The following is a 23,697-nucleotide window of genomic DNA, read 5'->3' on the forward strand; positions in this document are numbered from 1 at the left end:
ATGCATACATCATGGACCTGAATGAGACTTGGATGGCCTCAGATGTTACAGAAATAAATGCATGTATTCACTTATTTTCAGAGTTGCATGCATCTATCCATACAGCCCCAAGGTCCATGTTCTATCCGGGTTGGGTATGATATGCAGGTGTATGAGATGCTGGTGGTTGAAATACAGTACCAACGCTGGCATCTTGATCCGCAGGTATCTCAGGGTGCATACACATAAGGACGATATCGGCACACTTTGGCGTATAGGCACGACAAATCGTGTATATCGCCTAGTGTGTATGCACAATTGCGCGCTCCCGCTGGTCGCATGCATTATCGTGTGATTGCCTGTGCTGTACAGTCAATCACACGATATTGCCTGCGGCGCTATACATATTAATGAAGGATGGAACAAGTAATCGTTCCATCGTTCATTAAATTGTGCAGTGTGTACCGGCAATCATGCGATGTCCAGGGTGAAGGCAAATCGCCCTGAACATCGTCACGATTGCCGGTCAGCTAAGTGGGTACCCAGCCTTAGACGTATCCCTTCTATCCTCCGTCCACTATAGGAATGGACCAGGAACATATTCAATTCTGGCTCAGACTGCCCCTGAGCCCTCATGAAGTGTTGGTTAAGTCCACTAAGGGCAGGTTCACACAAATGCATTTTATGCAGACCACAACAAAGGCGCATATGTACCCGTCAGTAGACGTATATCTTGCTGAATCCCCTGTGCAAAATATGTACTGATGAAGATGATGACAATCTGCATACGTTTATAATTGGCTGAATGCACCATGATCTCTGATGTGGCTGCTGCAACTTATTCACATTATTTGATATTTGCAAACATTTAGTGGCATGAATGCAGATTTCAAGTTAATAATATAAATGTTAAATGTGTGGTAATATTAAGAACATTGGCCAGACACATACAGATTAAGGGGTTTATGTTCTAAGCCTTGGAGAGAGATAAAGTGGATGGAGAGTACCAACCAATCAGCTCTTAACTGTCACTTTGCAACAGTGTTTGAAAAATGACAGTTAGGACCTGATTGGTTGGTACTTTATCTCTATCCACTTTATCTCTTTCCAAGGCTTAGTACATAGACCCTGAAGTATTGTATATGACACTTCATTAAAGTACTATATTATATATATATATTGGGTACTGAAACTATAGCATTTCCTACTAACACTATTGAGCCATATCTCATATCTCATTTACTACTGTTTTCTCCTGGCATAAAACAGGCTCATATGCTTCTCTATATGAGGCAGAATGTCACGTTTGTGTTTGTTTGTGAACCTGGACTAAAGTCTCTGGCTGGAGTGGGATCTGGGACAAGCAGCTGAAAGCTGGTTGACCTAATGTAGTTCATGGACTAAGGAATGGTGGAATGTAATGAAAGAGTGCAATGTGTGTAACTGGGAGATCGGGCTGCTGGTGACTGGAGGCACTGGTGGAATAGCTGGTATCTTGGCTGGAACCACAGTGGAGATACTTGATGCACACAGGTGCAGGTAGACAAGATGAAGGAGAGCTTTGGTAACTTCAACCAGGCTAGAGTAAGATGGGAACTTGATCAAGTGGAACCCGGAGTAGCTCTGGACCGGTCTGGGACCAGAATACATTGAACTGGACTGGAACCGGAATGGGACCGGCATACTGTAGAAGCAGATGCTGTATAACAGGAACAAAACTGGAATGCTGTAGAACCTGAAAGGGACCGGATTGCTTGAATACTTTAATGGGACCAGATTACTGGAACACCAGAATGGGACCGGATTGCTAACACACAGGACTGGGACCAGATTACTGGTACTCTGAAATGGGACCAGATTGCTGGAACTCTGGAATGTGACCGGATTGTTGGAAAATTGGAATGGGACTGGATTGTTGGAACACTGGAATGTGACCGGACTGCAAGAGCCTCTTGGAGGACTACTTGAAGTCTCTGGGCAATAATAAGGCTCTGAAGGAGCGCACTGGAAAGCAAACAGTTAGGCTGTAGACAACATTGCACTGGCCAGTGCTATGTGCCTGGAGAATCCTTATATACCTCTGGCTTGTCAGGGATTGGCTGCAGGCGTCATGTGACTGCATACTGGTCTCCTGTTGGTGGAGATATGGTCACCTGATCCAGACTGTCATGCACCCAGCAGCCAGCACTGGAGAGAATACTGCATGTAGAAGCCGGGGAGACTGCAGTGAGTGAGAAGAAGTTGCAGCAGATTGTGCAGTTTGTGACACAGAAAAGGTGCACGTCAATGCACAAAAGTAGCATGGATTGCAGGAATGTCTGATGCAGGACTGCAATAAATAATATGTTGCTCAAGCAGAGCATGGAGTTGTTAGAGTGGTGGACAGTCTAAGGCAGTGGTGGTGAACCCTTGCACTCCAGCTGCTGTGGGACTACATATCCCAGCATGCACTGCCAGCTATTAGGGAATGCTAAAACTGTGGCAGTGCATGCTGGGATATGTAGTCCCACAGCAGCTGGCGTGCCAGGGTTCGCCACCACTGATCTAAGGGTACAGACACAGGAGTTTCTGGAATCTTTGGTGGTGAATCAGCTGTAGAGTTCTGATGATAGAACAGTGTTCTTGTGGATGTTGGGGTCTTAGATACAGGACTTTTAGAAGCAAATATGGAAGAAGAGACAGATTGTCCAGAGATCTGGAGGTCTGGATAGAAAATTCCTCTTTATCTTACAAAGTGAAAAAAGAGGACTCAAATACCCCAGACTGGCCTGTAGTCTTTTCTGGAACACCAAACTGGGAAGAAGTCATCACAGAGACCCTAGACTGGGTAGCAGTTTTTGGAAATTATGACAGTGGGCTGTGGGGGTATATCAGCAGCTGGGCACTCAGGAGGCCAATAATTGCTAGTTTGGACTGAGCAATATGCATTGGCAGAATTAAACTTTATGAAAAGAGACTGGACAGCAGCCTTGACTGTGGGAAGATGGACTTGCACCTCGACACAAATAACTTCAGTTCAGAAGGCATTATCTGTGACCTCCACTATAAGGCATGGCCATGGCTCACAGAACTAGAGCCTGCAACAGGGCCCTCAGAACTGTACACAGCATGTTTGAAAGGCAGCCCAGACTGGCCAGAGCACTTGTATGATCAGGATGGGCAGAGGTCTCACGGCTTATCAGAAGGACCAGATTGGCCACACGACTTGTCAGACAGCCTGGATTGGCCACACGACTTGCCAAAAGGCCTGGATTGGCCACACTACTTGCCAGAGAGCCCGGACTGGTCACACAATTGCTAGACAGCTGGGGTTGGCCACACAACTTGCCAGACAGCTGGGGTCGGCCACACTCAAAAGGAAACTTTGATCAGGCAAACTCAAATTGGACACACTCAGAAGGAAGACTAAATTCAGCATATTTGTCAGAGACTGAAATCACAGATACGAGAGTCTTAAACTCAAAAAGATCAGCACAAACTGTCTTTTTAGGCATATTAGGTGGACTAAACACCTTGGGGAGGATTATCGCCTAAATTTACTCTAGGCTGGAGAACACAACTGAACCCTCAGAAAATTACATCTGTAACTCTATTTGAAGAGAACATGGGCATTACCTTAGCATTGAAGGCAGCAGAAGATTGAGCCTGAACCGAGAACTTGGAGCTGGTCGAAGGCCCAAAGTTCACCAGAGTGGCGGACAATGCAGGAACCACTAGACTGGTTTTCATATGATCATTTTGATACAGAGGCTGAGGGTTCTATTATAGAATGTGCGGGGTTTAAAAGATAATATTACGAGGTAACTTGTCAAGCATCAGTTGAAGTTATACAAAATAAGCATAGCATGCCTGTTAGAGACACTTAAAAAAACACGGGTGGGTTGGTCTTTTCACTCACCTTTTCGTCTAACTCTAGGGGAGTGTCCCTGTTAATTCATAAATCTGTAAATTCAACAGTGCTCTGGGGTGTGAATTTCAGCTTCAATTTCCTGGGGCTCCGGTTGTCTGTTTGGAAGATTTTAATGCTTTTTTTTATGGAGTCCTAGATCGGTGATGGGAGGGGGCTCACGCCAATATAGGAGGTTCCGCTTCCTAGACTGGTCACTGATATGGGATTGAAAGATGCATGGAGGCTCTATAATCCTGGGGTTAATTGCTACTCCTGTTTCTCCTCCTCTGGCAATAGATTTTCTTGCATTGATTTTGCACCAATATCCCAGCTCCTACGCTCTGTACTGAATCATCTATGCTATCTCCTTCGTAGGGTTTTCGACCACTCCCTTCTGCTACTTGTGCTTAATTTGAAATTACTCAGTGGTGAAACCTTTTGAAAATTTAATCCATTTTGGTTATGTAAGATCGGTGAAGTCTCAGAACTTCTTGCCGCCTAGGAGGGTTATTTTGGTGACAATACTGGATTCCTTTAATATCTTTTTAAATGCCACTTTAATATCTAGAATTGCTCAGTTAAAAATGTATGGAAGGCAAACTGGAGCACAACCCAACAAGTGTTGCCTGTTGGAGGTTAAATATATTATTAGTTGTTCCATGGCTGACCAAGTGGAAAGGTTAATTGTGCATAGGGAATGGTCTGCCCACCTACTTGGATGTGTCAGAAACAACCTCCGTCTGTCACTGGCAAGTAAACCTAATTAAGATTGTTATCTAACCAAAATTGCTATGTGTACTGTCTGTTTTTTTTAAAACTTAATAGGTATATACTGTATCTTTGTCTAGGGTAATAGGCATGCCCATATTAGCTTCCACACCTTCTGTCAGTCTCGGGCAGGGGGAGGTCTAGCATTGCAAGATATTATCTAGCTGCTCAGCTTGTCCATCTTGTGGAGTGGATATCTACCCCAAAACAGGGGGCTCTGTATTCCATTATGACTGCATTTGTTATTGGCAGACTTGCCATCTAGAGGGGTTCCTTCTAATCCCTTCCAGGCCCATAAAGTCTGGTACTATGTGAAATTATTTTTAGTAGAATCTGGGTTAGATTCCTCTTCTTCTTTTTGTGGGATAATAGGTAATTCCCTTAATTATGATCACTGGAGGGTGTATAACTTTGGATACGTAAGGGGGTGACAGATTTTGGTCAATTATATGTTAATGGTACCTTGCTAAGCCCCGACAATATAAAGTTGGATGCCTTGGATAATTCCACAGTTGCCATTGAATGTTTCCTCTATAGAAGAGGACAGTGCCCTATTAAATTTGATCAGGTTTGGTCTTCATGGCAACACTCAAAATATGCATTGGAATGTGGTATGGTGTACCCTTTAATTTTAATTTTTTATAATTTTTATTCTTTTTTTGTAGAGTACTATTTCTAATTCATAAGAGGCTCTTGTGTTATTATATTGCCCTGTCTATATGGATCTCCTACCTGAAACCTGTTCCTTAAGCAGCACTTTGTTTTGCTGTTTTTCTTTTTCTGTTGTGTTTTTAAATATAATGTTTGTCTTTCTGTTTCAAAATCTCAATAAAGATTAAACAATTAAAAATAAATGTCACCTCTGTAGTATGGTATTTGAGGCACCTGTGGGTATGCTGTCCCTGTATGTGATTTTTAATACATTCAGGCAAATCTTCATTTCTTATTTTCACATTAAGTGGTGATAAGGAATTATAATTTTCGGGACCATGTCCTGATTAATTAATAGTATTTGTATGTTTGGTGTATATTATTAAACTATTTGTTAATAATAAGAGAATTGTTTGAGAATATACATATACATTTAGTGAATTTTGTTTACTGTAAGGAATGTTCTACTTATAATATTGTCACTGTCCTGTGTTTGATGTTACTTTCCAACAGAATCCAATAGGAGGAATAAACGTGGCTTTCACTTTTCTTGCTGGGCTCACTGGCGTAGTGATAACACTGGCACTAATCCTAATAATCACTTCATCTATGAAAACCATTCGTAGATCATACTTTGAAGTTTTTTGGTACACACATCATCTTTTTGTCATCTTCTTCATTGGCCTTGTCATCCATGGAGCAGGGTTTGTATTCATTTGTTGAGTATACAATTGCTACTACTGTTGTGTTTAATACTGTCTGTTTCAAGATGTCTAGAATATAAACTACCAACTTCGGCATAGTTAAACACATAAGATACACAAATCATCATTAAAGAATGTCATAAAATCAGAGACAGCATTATGGAGTGTGAACCATAAAATCTTTGACAATAAGCAGAAATGAAAAACAACTTACAAAGAAGTTCATATAATGCGCTCTAAACATTAAATGTATCACTATAGGAGTAGTAATATCTGTTTTAGCAGGCAAACAGGGTATAGAACCAACTCAGCAAGAGCCCTATAATTCCTATTAAGGGTCTACTTATCAAAGGCACAAAAGCCCTAAAAGGAATTTGGGCTTCAGCCTTTTCATCAAAATTCCATCCTGGTGATTTCTTTCACCAAATATAACTTTGCAAAAGCCTAGTAATTATAGATAGCAGCTGGACTGCTGTTGTCTGCTGATTGCTGATTGCTAACCCCATCTCAGGATAAAACGAGCTGGGGGTGCCGACTGGAAAAAAAAATTACAACTTTCAAATCCCGACAGCGGAAGATCGGCAGTGAACATCCTGGCAGATAAGTATTTTTTGTATGTACTAACCTCACCTCCCCCCCCAACCCTAATCCTCTAACCCTCTAACCCTAACCTCCCCCCCCAAGTGCCTAACCCTAACCCCCCTCTAAGTGCCTAAAGGCATATGCATCGCTCAGCTTAACTGGTGACTCTTTTATTGGTAAATTGTCAGAATGAAGATCTTGCGATAGAAAGCCATAATTTTCTTGATAAATAGACCACTAAATGTTGAAATAACACTAAGTACTAGTTCTTTCACTGTGTAGATTATAATGAAATAGCAATAGAGAAAATGTAGATAAATTATACTATAGACATAATGTATAGACACAATCATAATACCAAACTTGTGATACGTATGTCATAGACCACAGACTACTCTGGGTTGATATGTGCCAGAATTTACCTTTTCAAAGTACATCAACCTGTGAAATGCATTTTTCATTTGGTTTTATGGAAACGACTGCATTCTTCTTATGAACTTATGAACTGCTACTTTCTCCAGTATTTGAGACATAACATATGAAGGGCTAAATGTAATAGAGTGCGAGCTGGCGCCGCTGCTGGAATACATGCGAGTATTCCCATTTTTTTAAAGCAGCAAGCATGTTAAAGGCAAAACCAAGCTGTATTCCCACAGCGGCGCTGGCTCGCACTTTATTACATTTAGCCCTTAGTCATTGGTCATATAGTTGGAGCTTATAGTTACCTTTTTTTTACTTTTGCAATGAACCTGTGACCATGTAAACCATTATATTTGCTGCTATATATAATTTTTTTTACAAGTTTTAATTATGCAACTATATGTTAAACCATATTTGTATTTTTAGGCGCATAGTACGAGGACAGACTGCGGCAAGTCGAGCAGTTCATAACCCAGTATTGTGTATACATAATATTACTGAATGGGGTCCAGCTCCGTGTCCAATTCCAGAGTTTGCAGGAAATCCGCCAATGGTACAAAATCTTTCTTCTACTGCATCTAAATAATTTATTCTCTAGAGTTTATAGAAAATATATAAATATATAACTTCACATTGTGCAACAATACACAAAACCTCCATAAAAATAAGAAGTTTGTTTCTTTGTTTGTTGCCAAATATCTTTCACAGCTCACAACAGAGCGATTGAACGATAACGACATCGTTATCATTCATTTGCTCGTTAATCAAGCGCAAATCGGGCATGCAAATGTCGGAAACGACCAGTGATGTGCGCTCCAGCTGGTCATTTCCGACATCAATCATCGGCCGAACAATCTGACGATAATGACAGATTGGCCATGTTCAGGGATGATTGAGGGTGCCTACACTGAACGATATATCATTATCGTTCAGTCTTTTCATTGTCGCCTAGTGGATGTGCCCCTTAAAGCTACCAAATCTAGCTATTAGGCCGCATAGTGACAATGCGACAGAGCGACAAATCTTATATATAAAATTAATTGGTCTGTTTGTTTGTTTGTCTGGTTATGCATTCAGACACCCCTGCAATTAGGATAAAACCAACACAATGTGGTCCAGTTGGATCCTGGCCAGGTTTTAGGGGGGTTAGGGTCCCGGTCGGACCTCCCGTTGGTGTATGCTGGGCAGGACTTTGACCCGGGGAGCCTGTTCTGAGCCTTCCACTGGATGGATTTGGATGAAAACTTCAGAGTGGTAACATTGGATCCCAGAAGACATACTAGGGGGTTGAGGTCCCGATTGAACCTCCCATTGGTGTACGCTGGGCAGAACTTTGACCTGGGGATGCTGAGCAGAACTTTGACCCGTGGAGCCTGTTCTAAGCCTTCGCTGGATGGATTTCGGCAAAAACTTCATAGAGTGGTAACATTGGATTCCAGAAGACGTAATAGGTCATTGAGGTCCCAGTTGGACCTCCCGTTGGTGTTCGCTGGGCAGAACTTTGACCCATCGATGCTGGGCAGAACTTTAACTTGATTTATAGCAGGAAAAGATTAGACGAAAGTAATATGAGCTGATGAAATGTTGACATGATTAAAATGTTGCCAAAAAGCTCCTGGTATAGTGGTAACATACCTTGTCCAGTGGCTCCAGCAGTGTCTTCCTGGTCCGGTGATGATGTCAGGATTATCCAATGCTTCCAGCAATATGACTAACCCTGATCCTAATTCTCCCCCTAATCCTAAACCTATGTTAAGCCACATGTTAACATCATAGCTGTCGACATTGTGGTGTCAACATTATGAGTATCAACATTGTAAATGTCAACATTATGACTATATCCCACACATACACACTTATTACTTTGAAAATGCACACTCCCCTATATTGTTACAAATATAAATTCATAAGACAGAGGGGCCTATTCATCATATGAAAAATGGCCCGTAAACCATGCGGAAATGCAAGTTTCCGCATATTTAAGTTACTGGGCCCTTCTTCATCAGGTATCCGAATAGGACCTCCTGATATTTATCAAACTCCGAAAACTGAAAGTTTTTGGAGTTTGTCTGCGAGAACAAGCGTCATCTTCAGATGGCGATCGTTCTCGTAGCCACATTGCTTCCCATGGGAAGGAGTTCCAGGTAATGCGAAGAGGGATCCAAGTGGATCCTTCTGCCACCTCCTCACTGACCCCCTGGCAACTTTGCACATGCGTGACCTGAGGGACCTGAGGTCATGCATGCGCAGAGCCTGGCCATGGGGACAGGTAATCACGGGGACAGCTGCTTTTCGGAGCAGTTGTCCCCGCACCGGAGCAATGATTAATTACTCCAGTGTTAAGTATCCCTCGCGGCAAGGTGAATAGGATGATGAATAGGCCACAGAGGGTCTACAATTGGCAACTATATAATTAATGCAAGTTATAGCTGCTTGGTGATTATATATAGTTTTTACAGATTTTTACAGCATTGATTTGTATCATGATTACCACCATACATAGGATATCAACTTTCATAACCTTTATTACACAAGTTGAATACAAGTATATAAGACATTTATACACATCAGCATAACAAAATGACATTATATTGTTATATAATTATTTAAATGAGCATGATGAATTGATTTTTCTTGTTTCTCATGTAGACATGGAAGTGGGTGGTAGCACCTATGGCCCTATATGTAATTGAAAGGATTATCCGGTTTTGGAGATCACAGCAAAAAGTTGTCATCACAAAGGTAGTGACATTCATTTGAATATACACTGTGTAATGTATTTGGATGTACTGTATATGCTTGCTTCTCAGTGGTGTTAAATTGCTGAATTCATTTAGATTGTAAGCTCTCACAAGCAGGACCCTCTTCCCCATGTGCTTTCCCTTACTTTACTTATACCATTACTCCTTACAACAGCACCTAACCCTGACTTCTGCCAATCTGCTATTTATTTGTGTTATGATCGCTGTTGCAGCAATGTTTATATACTATGTACTTGTCCTGTATTGTCTTGTACTGTAAGTCGCTGTTCTCTTGTTTTGCTCACTTGTTTATGTACTTTCTTAGGTGCTGCGGAACCCTTGTGGTGCCATATAAATAAAAGATAATATTATTAATTTGTAAAGTTTGAGTGTTAGCAGGTCCCCTGATGTAAGTTTATTGCTTTGTGCAATATCCTCAAAATGCTTCATTATGTCACTTTCTGCAGTAAGTCTAATTACAAATATTACAAATTAATTCAAAACAATTGTATTATCAAGTACAGGTAATGACAAGAGGGCTGATTCTGAGACATACCATAATATTTGCACATTGCACATTTAGCATACAGCGTATGCGCAGGTGTGAATTTATACATTTTTGCCAATCTCTGTTCTATTGTGAATTGGATGGATCTTTGTCGGATCTATCTTTCCATGAAATGAGCATTTCGGGAGGGAACTGAGCGACAACAATGCGATCACACAGAACTGCTCTGTCTTGTGTGTGTGTGTCATGGGCGTGTAGCTTGAGTTCCGTGCTATTCTGAGTCCTGCATACGGAGAAGAGAAGCCTGCTTCAGACAGATCTCTTGCACCCAGCACAGGGCAGGTGTATGTGCCTATACTAATGATGATGGTTGCGGCTGTGGACAGAAAAACAGTGAAAAACAGGGCGGCTTTCCGTTTGGGTTCTTGCATTAGCCCTATGGATTGGGTTCTCGCATTAGCCCTATGGATTGGGTTCTCACATTAGCCCTATGGATTGGGTTCTAGCATTAGCCCTATGGATTGGGTTCTCGCATTAGCCCTATGGATTGGGTTCTCGCATAAGCCCTGTGGATTGGGTCCTTGCATTAGCCCTATGGATTGGGTCCTCGCATTAGCCCTATGGATTGGATTGTCGCATTAGCCCTATGGATTGGGTTCTCGCATTAGCCCTATGGATTGGGTTCTAGCATTAGCCCTATGGATTGGGTTCACACATTAGCCCTATGGATTGGGTTCACACATTAGCCCTATGGATTGGGTCCTCGCATTAGTATAAGGTAGTAAATCTGGCTTCTGTGGCATCAGGCAAAAACAGCCACTGCGCATCTGACTCAGAATCAGTGCTAAAGTTCAGTATACAATTAAGTTAGTTTATGGGGACATTTCATTTGGGTACACTAAGATTCAAACAATAGTCACAAGAAAAGTAAGAGATACACTTAAAAATAAACTTTAATCCTACCTACCAAAAGAAAAGTGATTGGGAAAGAGGATGGCAAGGACATAATTAATAAAATACACAAGTTTTAAAAGTTAATAATAGCAATGCAAAATACGAAACAGTAAGAAGTACCTATACAGGTCCATAGTTCATGAGACAAAAGTTGCAAATAGTAGTAGACTGCAACAGCTAAAGGTTAATCAAATGATGGAAAAGGGAACAAAAAGTCATTACCTTTAACATTAAGGGTCTCTTATGAACCACGAAAGGTGTGGGTGTGCTTACTGTTTAGGTGCATAATAGTACATTATTGTTTTCCTAGAGGATTTCAAGGTCTAGTTCTCTTTGTGGTCTTGGAACGTCCCTCAAAAAGACAAACTGTGCCTAGCTGTATAGACTTTGCTTATACATCTGAATATACGCAAGATAAAGAGACTGAAACATCAAAGTTCAGCTTACTAATGCTTTCCCTCAGGAGGATGCGAGCAAAATGTGCCATTAATATGTGGTTATAGCACACAAACAACAGCAGTTTGGGTGCCCTAACCAGAACTTTAGACGGGTTTAGCCATTTTCGACGGCTAAACCTGGGGGTATATTTACTATGGATCGATTTTGTTTTCTGTTCAATTTTGCTTTCGATTTTGGTTCGATTATTTATAAAGGGATTTACTAAAGGCCAAATCAAATGTCAAATCGAACAAAAAAAGGAATTTGAAATTAAATCGAATTTCTGAAAAACATCGATATTTTCACATAGAGGACAATGGGATCCCTTTATTTACTAACATTCGATTTGTAAATCGAATAAAAAATGAACTCAAGGTCAAACTACAAATCCCCAAATGATTAGAAGAACTTCATGCATTTTTTTTCAGCATGATCAGTTCGATTTCACACAAATATATGCATACATCAGTGAGATGCATGCATGTATCATACTGTAAAAAGCCCTATGGATTGTGTTCTCACATTAAAGAGTTAATGTTTAAAAAAAAATGATGTGGGGTCCCCCCTTAAAACAGAACCAGCCTTAGACTTTTCATAGCCAGTCTTGGTTGTGTAAGTACAGGGAAATAATTGCATAGGGTTCCCTTGTACTTACCACAAGCAGCACCAGGCTCTGATCCGGTCCTGGTTCTGGAACTACAGGGGCCAGCACCCGGAGAACTCCCAGGAAGCCCTTAAGTACCCAAGGCTGGAGCTGGATTGGCTGTCAGAGCCCATGTGAATCATTCAGACTGGATTGGCTCCTTCCTGACGTGATCAAATCCAAGATGGCAATGCCCAACACCCGGCAGCATTAGCACAGACTCCCAGCCACAGCAGCTCCAAGATTAATATTATTATTATTATTATTATTATCATGATCATTTATTTATATGGCACCACAAGTGTTCCGCAGTGCCTTACAAAGTACATATACAAATAAGTAAAGGATAATAAATATTGTTATATTAGCAACCTTTACACCCACAGCAGCCAAGTGTTAGTTGCCCTAGTGGGGAGTAAGAGGTAAATGAAATTAGGGAGTAGGGAGAAGCACAAGAGGGTAGAGGGCCCTGCTTGAAAGAGCTTTCATTCTTTAAGGAAGGGGCAGACAAACAGGAGTGACACAGATTGGTAGGCAGGGAGGAAGGAAGATGTAGCAGCAAGTTAGGATGAGAGCTGGAAGGTTTTAATGAAGTAGTGGGTCTTAAGAGCTTGTTTGAATGATTGTAGAGAGAGTCTGATGGGGAGAGGGAGGGAGTTCCAAAGGTAGGGGGCAGCATGGGAAAAATCTTGGAGGCGGGAGTGGGAGGAAGTAATCAATTGGCATGAAAGGTGGAGTGTTTTAAGTGCACGAAGACGGTGGACAGAAAGTGAAGGGAGATTAGATCAGAGATGTAAATGGGAGAGGAGTGGGTGAGGGCTTTGTAAGTGAGTGTGAGAACCTTGAATTGGGTTCTGAAAGGAAAGGGGAGCCAGTGGAGGGCTTGTAGGAGAGGAAAGGCAGATGTAGAGCATTTGGAGAGGAAGATGAGCCGAGCAGCAGCATTGAGCACAGACTGGAGAGGAGAGAGATGGGATTTGGGGAGGTCAGATAGGAGGAGGTTACAGTAGTCTAATCTGGAGATGGCCAGTGAATGTATGAGGGTTTTGGTGGCATCCTGGGTAAAAAAGGGTCTGATCTTGGAAATATTCCTGAGATGGAAATGACAGGACTGTGAGAGGTTCAGAATATGTGGTTTGAAGGAGAGTGAAGAGTCAAGGATGGCTCCAAGACAACGAACTTTGGGACTAGATGAGATAGTTATGCCATCTATTGATAAAGAAATAGTGAGAAATTAGGTTATATGGGAGGGTGGGAAGATGATCAGCTCAGTCTTAGACATATTAAGTTTGAGAAATCATTGGGACATCCTGGAAGAGATAGCAAGGAGGCAGTTGGAGATGAGTCAGTAGACATAGGGAAAGATCATGTGAGGAAAGGATCGATCTGAATTTCATCAGCATAGAGATGATAATGGAGGTCAAAAGAGCGGATGAGTTTACCTAGAGATGACGTATAGAGAGTTCATAGGAGAGGTCCAAGAACAGAACCTTGGGGAACACATATTGTAAGAGGTTGTTAGGGGGAGGAGGAGTCGTGAGAGAAAACAGAGAAGGAACGGTCAGATAGGTAGGAGGACAGCCAGGAGAGAGCAGTGTCATGTAGACCAAGGGAATGAAGGATATGCAGCAGTAGAGAATGGTCCACAGTGTTAAAAGCAGCAGAGAGGTCAAGGAGAATGAGCATGGAGTAGTGGCCCTTGGATTTGGCAACAAGGAGGTGGTTGCTGACTTTCGTGAGGGCAGTTTCAGTGGAGTGGAGAGAATGGAAGCCAGACTGAAAAGGGTCAAGGAGGGAGCGGGAGGAAAGAAATGTAGTGAGGCGGTTGTAAACAATACGCTCAAGGAGTTTGGAGGCAGAAGGGAGGAGAGAGATGGGTCGGTAGTTAGAGAGAATGTTAAGATCAAGGGTAGGTTTATTAAGAATGGGGGAGACAATGGCATGCTTGAATGCAGAAGGGACAGTGCCAGAAGAGAGGAAGAGTTTAAGGAATTGGGCAAGATGGGAGCAGGCAGAAGGAGAGAGGTAGCAGAGAAGGGGGGAGGGGATGGCTGGCAGAGATCCAGCGCTGCCTCTCAGGGACCTGCCCGCACACTGCGCTAACTGGCAGCAGCCTGCACCCCACCAGACGGAGTCCGCCAGAGCGCCTGGACAGGTAAGTCCCGGACCCCCCGCAGATCTCCAGAGTGGGCGGGGACATTGAATAAATGAAGGAGCATCTCCCATTTGTCAGGACATTGGTGATGCGATAGGTCGCCTGGAAAAGTGATTATTTGCCTTTCCCCAGCGGGCATAGGAATGCACAGAGCCTTGATAAGGGTTGTACAGGAAACCACACACACACAACGAAACAGACTGCTCACCTCAACCACATTGCTTACTAACAATCAATGCAATGGTTGTGGCCATCTAAGGGGTGTGCTGGTGCACGCCTATGGCAGTGGTGTTCCTATAATACAGCAGTGAGAGGTAGATGCCTAAACAGCAAGCTTTTGTACGAAGCAGCAAGATAAATTAATTTCATAAAAACTGTCAATTTCCTGTTTTGTTTTTTTACAAACATCTAAATTAATGATGTATAGTAGAGCTCTTAATGATTAAATATGATAATACTTGTCTTTGGACAATCGAGGGCAAACTGTACATTTCCTTTGGGTGCAGATATATACTCTCTCTCCTCAAAGAGTTGGACCTTACTTACCTTTTTGATTCTTCCTGTTTTTAGGTTGTTACACATCCATTTAAAACAATAGAGTTGCAAATGAAGATGAAGGGTTTTAAAATGGAAGTTGGACAGTATATATTTGTCCAGTGCCCTGCAGTATCCAGCTTAGAGTGGCATCCATTCACCCTGACTTCTGCCCCAGAGGAGGATTTTTTAAGCATTCACATTCGGATAGTTGGAGACTGGACAGAGGGTTTGTTCAAAGCTTGTGGGTGTGACAAGACTGAATTCCAGGATGCATGGAAACTACCAAAGTAATTTCTGTAGCAACATAGTGTCAAATTCTGTGTACAGGGTTGTATTGTCATTATATGTACTGGAAGACTCAGACTGTAACAGCCCTGACGAAAAATTATATCGCTTACATTATATGTCATTATATGGGAATTGGTATGTCTTCCAGTACACATAATGGGGATATAGTCAGGAAGCCGGTGGTCGAAATGCCGACCGCCGGCTTCCTAACTACATCCCCATTATGTGTACTAGAGTGTGCCCGGAGTGTACTGCGCAGAACGCCGGGAAAATGGCCGCATAATTGGCCACATATTAATTTTGATACATATGCCCCTAAATGTCTTATGTATATTTTATTTTAGTACATACACACTCCTGTAGCTTAAGTTATTGTTAGAGAAACCCAGCAAAACGTATCACCTGGCAGGGCTACTCTCAGCAATAGGAGTTGTATCACCACTCTATCCTGTCTCAAAACTACTTATTTTTGTCATCATGTCACCTCTGATTTCTTTGCTCCCTCAAATAGCTTATGTATTCCTTATCTACTATTAACAAACCAATCACAACAATTGCATTAATGTGGCCCAGTTCCATGCTGTTCAGAGCCATGATTTGTGGCATTGTACTTAAACATCGAGGGATCGAGCCACGATGATGTGATTCAATGCAAATTACGTCATCAAACCCCCAGGCTACCAACTGTACTCGGGAAGTGGGCCAACTATGTTGACAGTCTGGCAGAGCCACCCAAAATTTGTTACTCTCCTGTACATTCCACGAGCGTTGATGAGTTTATTCTATCAGCTATAGACTTGCTAATCACTCAGAATATACACCCAAATGTAATTACTACACTCAAATTGCAAACAATATTGCTCATCAGTTGAGTAAATAATATAAAATCTAAACTTAACGGTGTTTAACACAGGCCACAACAACATGTTAAATATAATTTACAACAAGAAGATTCAAAAGTGTACTGTACCTTTTACAAACTCATGTCAATGTAATATGACTCAAAATAAGAAACTTTTCTGGTAATTAATATGACATCTGTATTTATACTACTAAACAGCATTTTGGTTTATAGCAATTATATTTTCTACTTGGTGCTCTAATTTTATTTTAATTACTATTGTTTGTTTTACTATTCACAAAGTTTTAATGTTGAATGAGAACATATAACAGTTATTTCTTATCTCTGTACACAAGGCTTTCAGTAGATGGTCCTTTTGGAACAGCAAGTGAGGATGTGTTCAGTTATGAAGTAGCTATGCTTGTTGGAGCTGGCATTGGAGTCACCCCATTCGCTTCTGTCCTGAAATCTGTCTGGTATAAATATTGTAATAATGCATCAACCCTACGTCTAAAAAAGGTATGTACATTAAACAGATGATGTAGAGCTAACTTTTCTTATAAGTACACTATTTTATACTGAGGATGCAATTGAATTAGAAGCAATGGCCGAGAGGTGACTGCTTTCCAATCATTTCTCAGGCACCTCATGGTCAACAAAATTGCAGAATTTTCTTTGCACCACATAAAGGTGTGCAGGAAATTGGAGATGTTGGAGCACCATGATAAGCGGTGGAGTACCAAGCCGTACATCGCTGCTAATAGAATAGTCCCCTAACAGTGTAAGGTTTTCTATTTCATTCTTTTACATGTATTTTCCTTACTTATTGTTACAGACAGTAGGTATGCGCAAAATAAACGTGTGCATTTGTGAGTTGCAAATTTGGCTAATGGCAACTTAGAAGTATTGCATTGTTTGAGGATATATGTTCTCTTGTACACTCCTCATTCACTCCCATTTTTACACTTGTCCACATTCAGAGCAACATGGCGTGGTAGTTGTTAGCATTAATGTCTCACAGCAGTGTGGTCTTGAGTTCAATTCTGACCAGGGCCACCCACAGCTTATGCGAGCGTCCATGCTGATGGTCGCGATGGTCAAGACCATCGTGACCATCGGGCTTGCGACGAGACCCTGCGGTAGGGTCTCGGTGACCGCAAGCCCTGGAGTGATTTTGGCTCTATCAGAGGCAAAATCACTCCCACTGACATCACTACTGATGTCAGTGGGGCCGGACCCAGACAGTAGGCGTTCCCATGGGAACGCCTCTGTCTGGCAGCCACGCCCCCGGCACGCCCACCAAAGGTTGCGTGCTGTCACTCACCATCGACAGCACGCCCCCTTTGGTGCGAGACCCATAACGACGGCTACCCCGTCGTTATTTGGGTCTCGCGCATGCGCACTACGGCACCATCGACCCGCTTGCGAGCGGGTCAGAATCAGGCCTTTAGACTGTAAGCTCCAATTGGACAGGCACTGATATGTATGACAAATATTCTCTTTACAGCATTGCATAAATTGGTGTTACCAAACAAATAAATAATAATAATAAAAATCTGTAGTTAGTTATATATGCAGCTCTGGAACTCTCTGCAGGCACTATCCGGTCGACTTGTCGACATTCATTTAGACATTTAGGGGTAAATTTACTAAAGTGAGAGTTTTTAGAATGAGTTTTAGAAGAGATGTTGCCCATAGCAACCAGATTCCACTTAACATTTAACTAGCACCTTCTAGAAAATAATAGCTAGAATCTGATTGTTTGCTATGGGCAGCATCTCTTCTAAAACTCGTTTAGACATTGAGAACCTGTTGACATTCTGAGTGTCAACCAGTCATACCACACCTGAAGACTTAAGCTGCATATACACACAACGATTTTGTTACCAACGATTTTATGAATGATTTTATGAACGATTTTCTGTCAGATTATCTGTCAGATTTTGTAAAGTGTAATGAACGATTTTTTGAACTACAAACGATTTTTGTAACTTCCCTTAATGAAAATCGTTCAGTTGGTTAGTCAGAATGAACTACAAACAGGAATGCGCATGAGCGACAATCGTTCATCGTTACAACTCAGAAACTGAACGATTTTTTGAACGATAATGATGTCTTAGTTAAATCGTTCAAAAAATCGTTACGTGTGTATTCACCTTAAGCCTACTAGTCTAAACCTCATGCACTAGTTACTATCCTCCAAGACAAATGTGTGTCCATTTGTACTGCTGTGAAAATATCGGATAACCAGTGGCATCACAAGGAGGGTGTCACCCTCCAAGAGGGTGACACCAAAAGTTGCACACTCATGCCCGCACCCCTCCCCCTGCACGCGCTGCTGACAATAATAGTGGGATAGCTGCGAGTTCCACCAAAGTGCCCGTGTGCTGGGCTGGGGGAATACTCCCTCCTGACAGGCTGTCAGTGCTTAGACAGCTGCCGGGTCTCTGCTACAGTGCTCACCTGCTGTGTCTCTCGTGAATGAGAGACATGGAGGCAGGGATGAGGGTGCGCGGATTCATAGTGACGGGGGGGGGAGGGAACGGTGACAATCACTACCCTCGCACTTTGACAACAGGCAGCTGTGTTCTGTGTGAGAAAGCAGGGGCGGGCTTGGCATACTGCTGCACTGAGGGCTGCCAGCGTGCACTACCAACACAATTCTGACAACAGGGCCGTAAACATGAGAGTGCTCCTGGTCCCAGAGCGTTCGGGCAGCATTCTCTGCTTACTGCCTGCCTGTCAGTTAGTCCAGGGACACATTTAGGGAGGGGGACTCTGTGTCATGTGGGTGCTCAGAGGTGTTGGGGAGGACAGTCAGGGCCGTGCAGGGACGGATTACTGCAAGCCAGAACTGCCTACCAGCCACTGCTTGGATTTTAATATTATTACATACTAACTCTGTCCATCAGGTGTTGACAGCTGGCCCCTCCTCTAGGACCACCCACCAACAAGCTGCATTTTCCTGTCCCCCAGATCTGCCCTTTCCTTCTCTTCCTTTTCCCTTCCCCTGCATTTACGTAGTATGCTGAGAGTGTCAGGGAGTATGCTGCAACCCCCCCCCCCACCCATCTCCCCTTAGGGCTGGTAATTGTGGTCATCATGATGCCTTTGCCTTGAAGAGGCAGCGCAGAGTCAAACTATGTAAGTCCTCGCCACTTAACCTCTCTCCTCGCCGGCGGGACCTGCTACAGTTACTGCACAGTTCAAGAGGGAAATACAACATTGTGAGTATAGTACATTCCTGTGTCTGCCACCCCCCCCCCAATTCTCTACTGCCCCTCTCCTCTCTCCCCTCTCTCCCTCCCATCTTCTACCTCCAGTTAACCCTCTCCCCTCACATGCCACCCCTGGAAGCTGACACTGATGATTATTGCCCATGGTCTAAAGGGTAAAAGCACTCCGAAAGTTAAAAATGCATTACAGCAAGGTATGAAGAATAATGTTACTTTCACCTTTTACACATTTGTGTTTTGGATACTTTTTTTTTTTAATTAAAATGTTCCCTCAGATCCCAACATGACTAATTATATTCATATTGTCTTTGCTTTCTCACTGTGCATGGTCCACATCGGTGCTCACAATATTATGGTGGGACCTGTTTAAATAAATCTGCATTTGCTTTCACCACAAACTGTCTATAAGAAAAATGTACTTAACAGCTAGTCCATCGTTCACTAAAAAAAGTAGGACATATGGTTACCAGTAACCAGCTTCTCGGTGTTAATAGTAAACATATCTCAAACTTTATTGCAATGCATCAAGCCACATGTTACTGCACTGGGTGGGGTTTTTTTAGGTCACAGTACTGATACCTCTCTGTCCTGTGCATAAGGATTCAGCAAAACCAAAATCTTGGTTTCAACCTTTAACATTTGGAAGAATTCTAAATTATTTAGTCATTTTATCTATTTAGTTTGCCACCAAAATTGTATTTATTCTGGGAAAAACTATAAGTATTTGTTTACCCGGGACTGTAGAAAAAAAAAGTGCTGAGGTGGGTGGGGGTGCTGTGATCCCCTCAGCCAGGGGCAAATCTGGGGGGAGGGGGTGCGATCAGTGTGATCGCTTTCCACTACCCCCGAACAGGCAGAGGAGAGGAGACTGCCAGTCTCCCAGTCCTTGATCCTACTGCAGCCCAACGAACAACAAACACGGGTATTTAATACCCGGCGCCCCTGTGTATAGCTTATATTAGGACATAAAAGAATCATTGGGTAAAGATGGCTGTTCAACCAGTCTCTAGTATACAGGGGGCGGCGGAAGGGGGCAATCATCACTGTATATATTGAATTAGGAGGTGAATATCATATTGTAATAGGGGGGAAATTATTCTTTAATTTTATTAACAAAGAAATATTATTTTTTAATTATGTTAAAAGTAGAGACGAGCGGTTCAGTTTTGGTTCGGTTAAATTCAAATCTGAAAACCGAATCTTATTGCCAACCCTCAAATGTTATGGTTTTGGTTTTAGCAAAACCACCCTCATGTGTTTTGGTTCAGATCTGGATTTCTTTAAAATTTATAAAATCAGCTAAAATCATGTAATTTGGAATGGTTTACATGCAATCCAAAATCCGAGATTCGGTTTTTAAATCCAAGTTATGAACTTACAGCAGTTCCTAGCCAGGACTCAGTTCTACTCAGTACCCCAAAAGTGACCCAAGCTGGGACTCGATTCAGCTTGGAACCCCAAAGTTCGGGTGTGTATGTCTATCACTTATCTCTAATATTACAGTACATAATTGGTGTTTGAAAAAGTTTTCATGACTGTGGCAACATTTATTACTTTATGGCTATATATATGGTGTCCACATCATAGAATAATAAATGTTGTACCAGTCATCAAAACATTGTTAAACACAAAATAAGAGGTAATCACAAAAAGACACATGTGCAATAAAAAAAAGTAAGTTGCAGGGGAAGAAAGCTGTAACTTGCATTTATGTCCAACTTCGAATGAGGTCATACATGTGTTTTACTTCTTTTCATTTACCTGTCTCTGGCAGGATTTACAAGATTAAGCTGTTATTTGTTTGGTGCAACAATAGATATTATCTATGTTATAGCAAGTCTTAATAAAAAGAACTATAAGTTGGTACTGTATATTGTATGTAGGCAATTCACTGTTCCTTACTGACCATTAGTGGACTAGTATAAATAATTAGTGACATGGCATAATATGTAAAATATAATATAATATGTATGTGCTGCAATACAATGCCTGCGTTTGCAATACAAAAAAAAAAACCAAGTGAAATGTTCTGTTCAGTATTTTATGCTTAAGTGCTTGTGATAAAAACATTATTATAAGTTATTATAACACAGTGTTTAAGTAAATGATGTTAATAATAATAAGCACTACATAAAAGTAACATCACAACACAGAACCCCTTTTGCTGGATACAAACTACAAACTGTCTAGTTCTGCAACTTTACGAATTAATCAGCTTTACGTCTATATTTGAACTTTCTTTTACTTTTCATGCATTTTGAATCTTTGGCTATTCTATGTATTTCAGATCTATTTCTACTGGTTGTGCCGAGACACACAGGCATTTGAATGGTTTGCAGATTTGCTGCAATCGCTGGAGACTCAGATGCAAGAGCGGGATAATGCAGATTTCCTCAGCTACAACATCTATCTCACCGGATGGGATGAAACCCAGGCAAGAACACTTTGGACTTCACTATACATATATGAATGTGCTCATGTTAAATATATACCTCTGTCTCCCCTTTAGTCATTGTTATGTAGTGGCAAATATGGTTATATTATTTCACAAATAAAGGGGAAGACCTTCCTGTAAAAAGCAAATCCACCTGGGGCGTAGCTAATATCAGCGGTGATATGCAAATGTTTGCATTCGCATTGCAATCGCAACCTAACATAAGGGCGCCCAATCCCCCTTACTCACATCCGTATACTTTGGCAACATATCGAAATAATCGGTAACATCAAGTAACATCGAACCCACATGCACAATTAACGCAGGTCAGACCTCACTCAGGAACTGCTAACTTCAGCGGAAGCTATGAGGCTGCGTCTGGTATTGCAGTTGCTAATTTATGCACGCCCATGCAATGCCATTGGAATGCACTGGCACGCCTGAATTTGCCCTCCCCATCATCACCCACAAACTGCACTTCCTATCAATCACTCTGCGATAGGTCTGCGTTACCACTGCGCAGTATCCGATCACATTGTGTACTTCACGCACTTCGATGCATGCGCAGTGTGAAATAATTGTCCGAATGCGTGTGTATTAACAACTGTGATCCTTGCTGAATCAGGTCTACAGTCTGTACATTGACAGTTAGGAGCTGATTGGTTGGTACTTTATCTCCATCCACTTTTTCTCTCTCCAAGGCTTAGTACATAGACCCCTAAGATTTGATTTACATTCCCCAGGGTCAGTTGTGTTCCCCGGGCCTGCCTCCCCTGAACCAAAATGCTCACCTCCCATCATAGAGCAGTGTTTCCAGACTGCTGGGAGGGACTGTCATGTTATACCTCCCAGCTGCCCTGCATCCAGCCGTCTCACCCTGCATTCACCGCCGCCCCTATTGAAAGATATCCTAGCCTGCTGGTGAGGTGATAACATCATGCTTCCTCCCAGTATCCCCATGCCAGTGGCGTAACCAGGGCAGGCCGCCGGGGCTTGTGCCTGCTTGGGCGCCGTGGGACCGGCAGTGCGCGGGGGGGGGGGCACCGCTGGCCACAGTACAGGCCCGTCCTAGTTAACCAGTGTAGTGCAGACCGCAGTGAGAGCGGCGGCGATGTGTGTGCTTCAGCAGCCAATGAGAGTCAGACAGACTCTCATTAGCTGCTGCTGCGCCCACTGCAAGAGCCGGGCAGGAGCCACCTTCCGGCTCCTGCAGTGAGTAATGGGAGAGACATCATGATGTCTCTCCCATAATGCAGAGTGCACCAGCCCGGGAGGACTGAAGTGCTGGCGGCAGCGGGAGCAGAAGCCGAAGCTGGGGCGGGGATTCAGGTAAGCGTTTTTTTTCTTCTTTTTTTACTTGTGTGTGTTTGTCTGCACTACTGGGGCACTGCATCGGGCGGGGCACACCACTACTGGGGAGGGGACTACTACTGGGGGCACTGCATTGGGGGACCACTACTGGGGGCACTGCATGGGGGGGACTCTACTGGGGACTACTACTGGGGGCACTGCATCGGGGGACCACTACAGGGGGCACTGTATAAGGGGCGCTGCATAGGAGGGACCACTACATGTGGCACTGCATAAGTGGGACCACTACTGGGGCACTGTATAAGGGGCACTGCATAGGGGGAACCACTGCATGGGGCACTGCATAAGGGGAATCACTACTGGGGGCCTGCATAAGGGGGACCACTACTGGGGGCACTGCATAGGGGGAACTGTATTAAGGAGCATATGGAATGGAAAGGAATGTTCAGAGTGACGAGAAAGGGGTGTGTATCATGTTGACACACCCCATTTTTAAGTGGCCACTCCCATTGTGGGCACGGCCACTTTTCACCGCGTGCACCCTTTACCCTGGGCTCCAAATACCCTAATTACACCACTGCCCCACGCCCAGCCGTTTCTGCCTGCATTCAGTGGTGC

The 23,697-nt window shown here is 42.8% G+C and overlaps 1 protein-coding gene across 1 annotated transcript in view; it reads left to right on the top strand.

Annotated features, from left to right (window-relative positions):
* The window catches only part of CYBB (cytochrome b-245 beta chain), a 77,049-nt gene that overhangs the window by 43,393 nt on the left and 9,959 nt on the right, over positions 1-23,697 (top strand). Inside the window, exons 6-11 of the mRNA XM_088445876.1 lie at positions 5,801-5,991; positions 7,420-7,546; positions 9,643-9,735; positions 15,003-15,256; positions 16,455-16,617; positions 21,622-21,768. Of these exons, the coding sequence (XP_088302002.1) occupies positions 5,801-5,991; positions 7,420-7,546; positions 9,643-9,735; positions 15,003-15,256; positions 16,455-16,617; positions 21,622-21,768 (975 nt within the window). The remainder of the gene's footprint in view (positions 1-5,800; positions 5,992-7,419; positions 7,547-9,642; positions 9,736-15,002; positions 15,257-16,454; positions 16,618-21,621; positions 21,769-23,697) is intronic.

This window comes from Taudactylus pleione, unplaced genomic scaffold, assembly GCF_031769625.1.
Source record: "Taudactylus pleione unplaced genomic scaffold, aTauple2 ptg000391l, whole genome shotgun sequence".
Taxonomy (NCBI): Eukaryota; Metazoa; Chordata; class Amphibia; order Anura; family Myobatrachidae; genus Taudactylus; species Taudactylus pleione.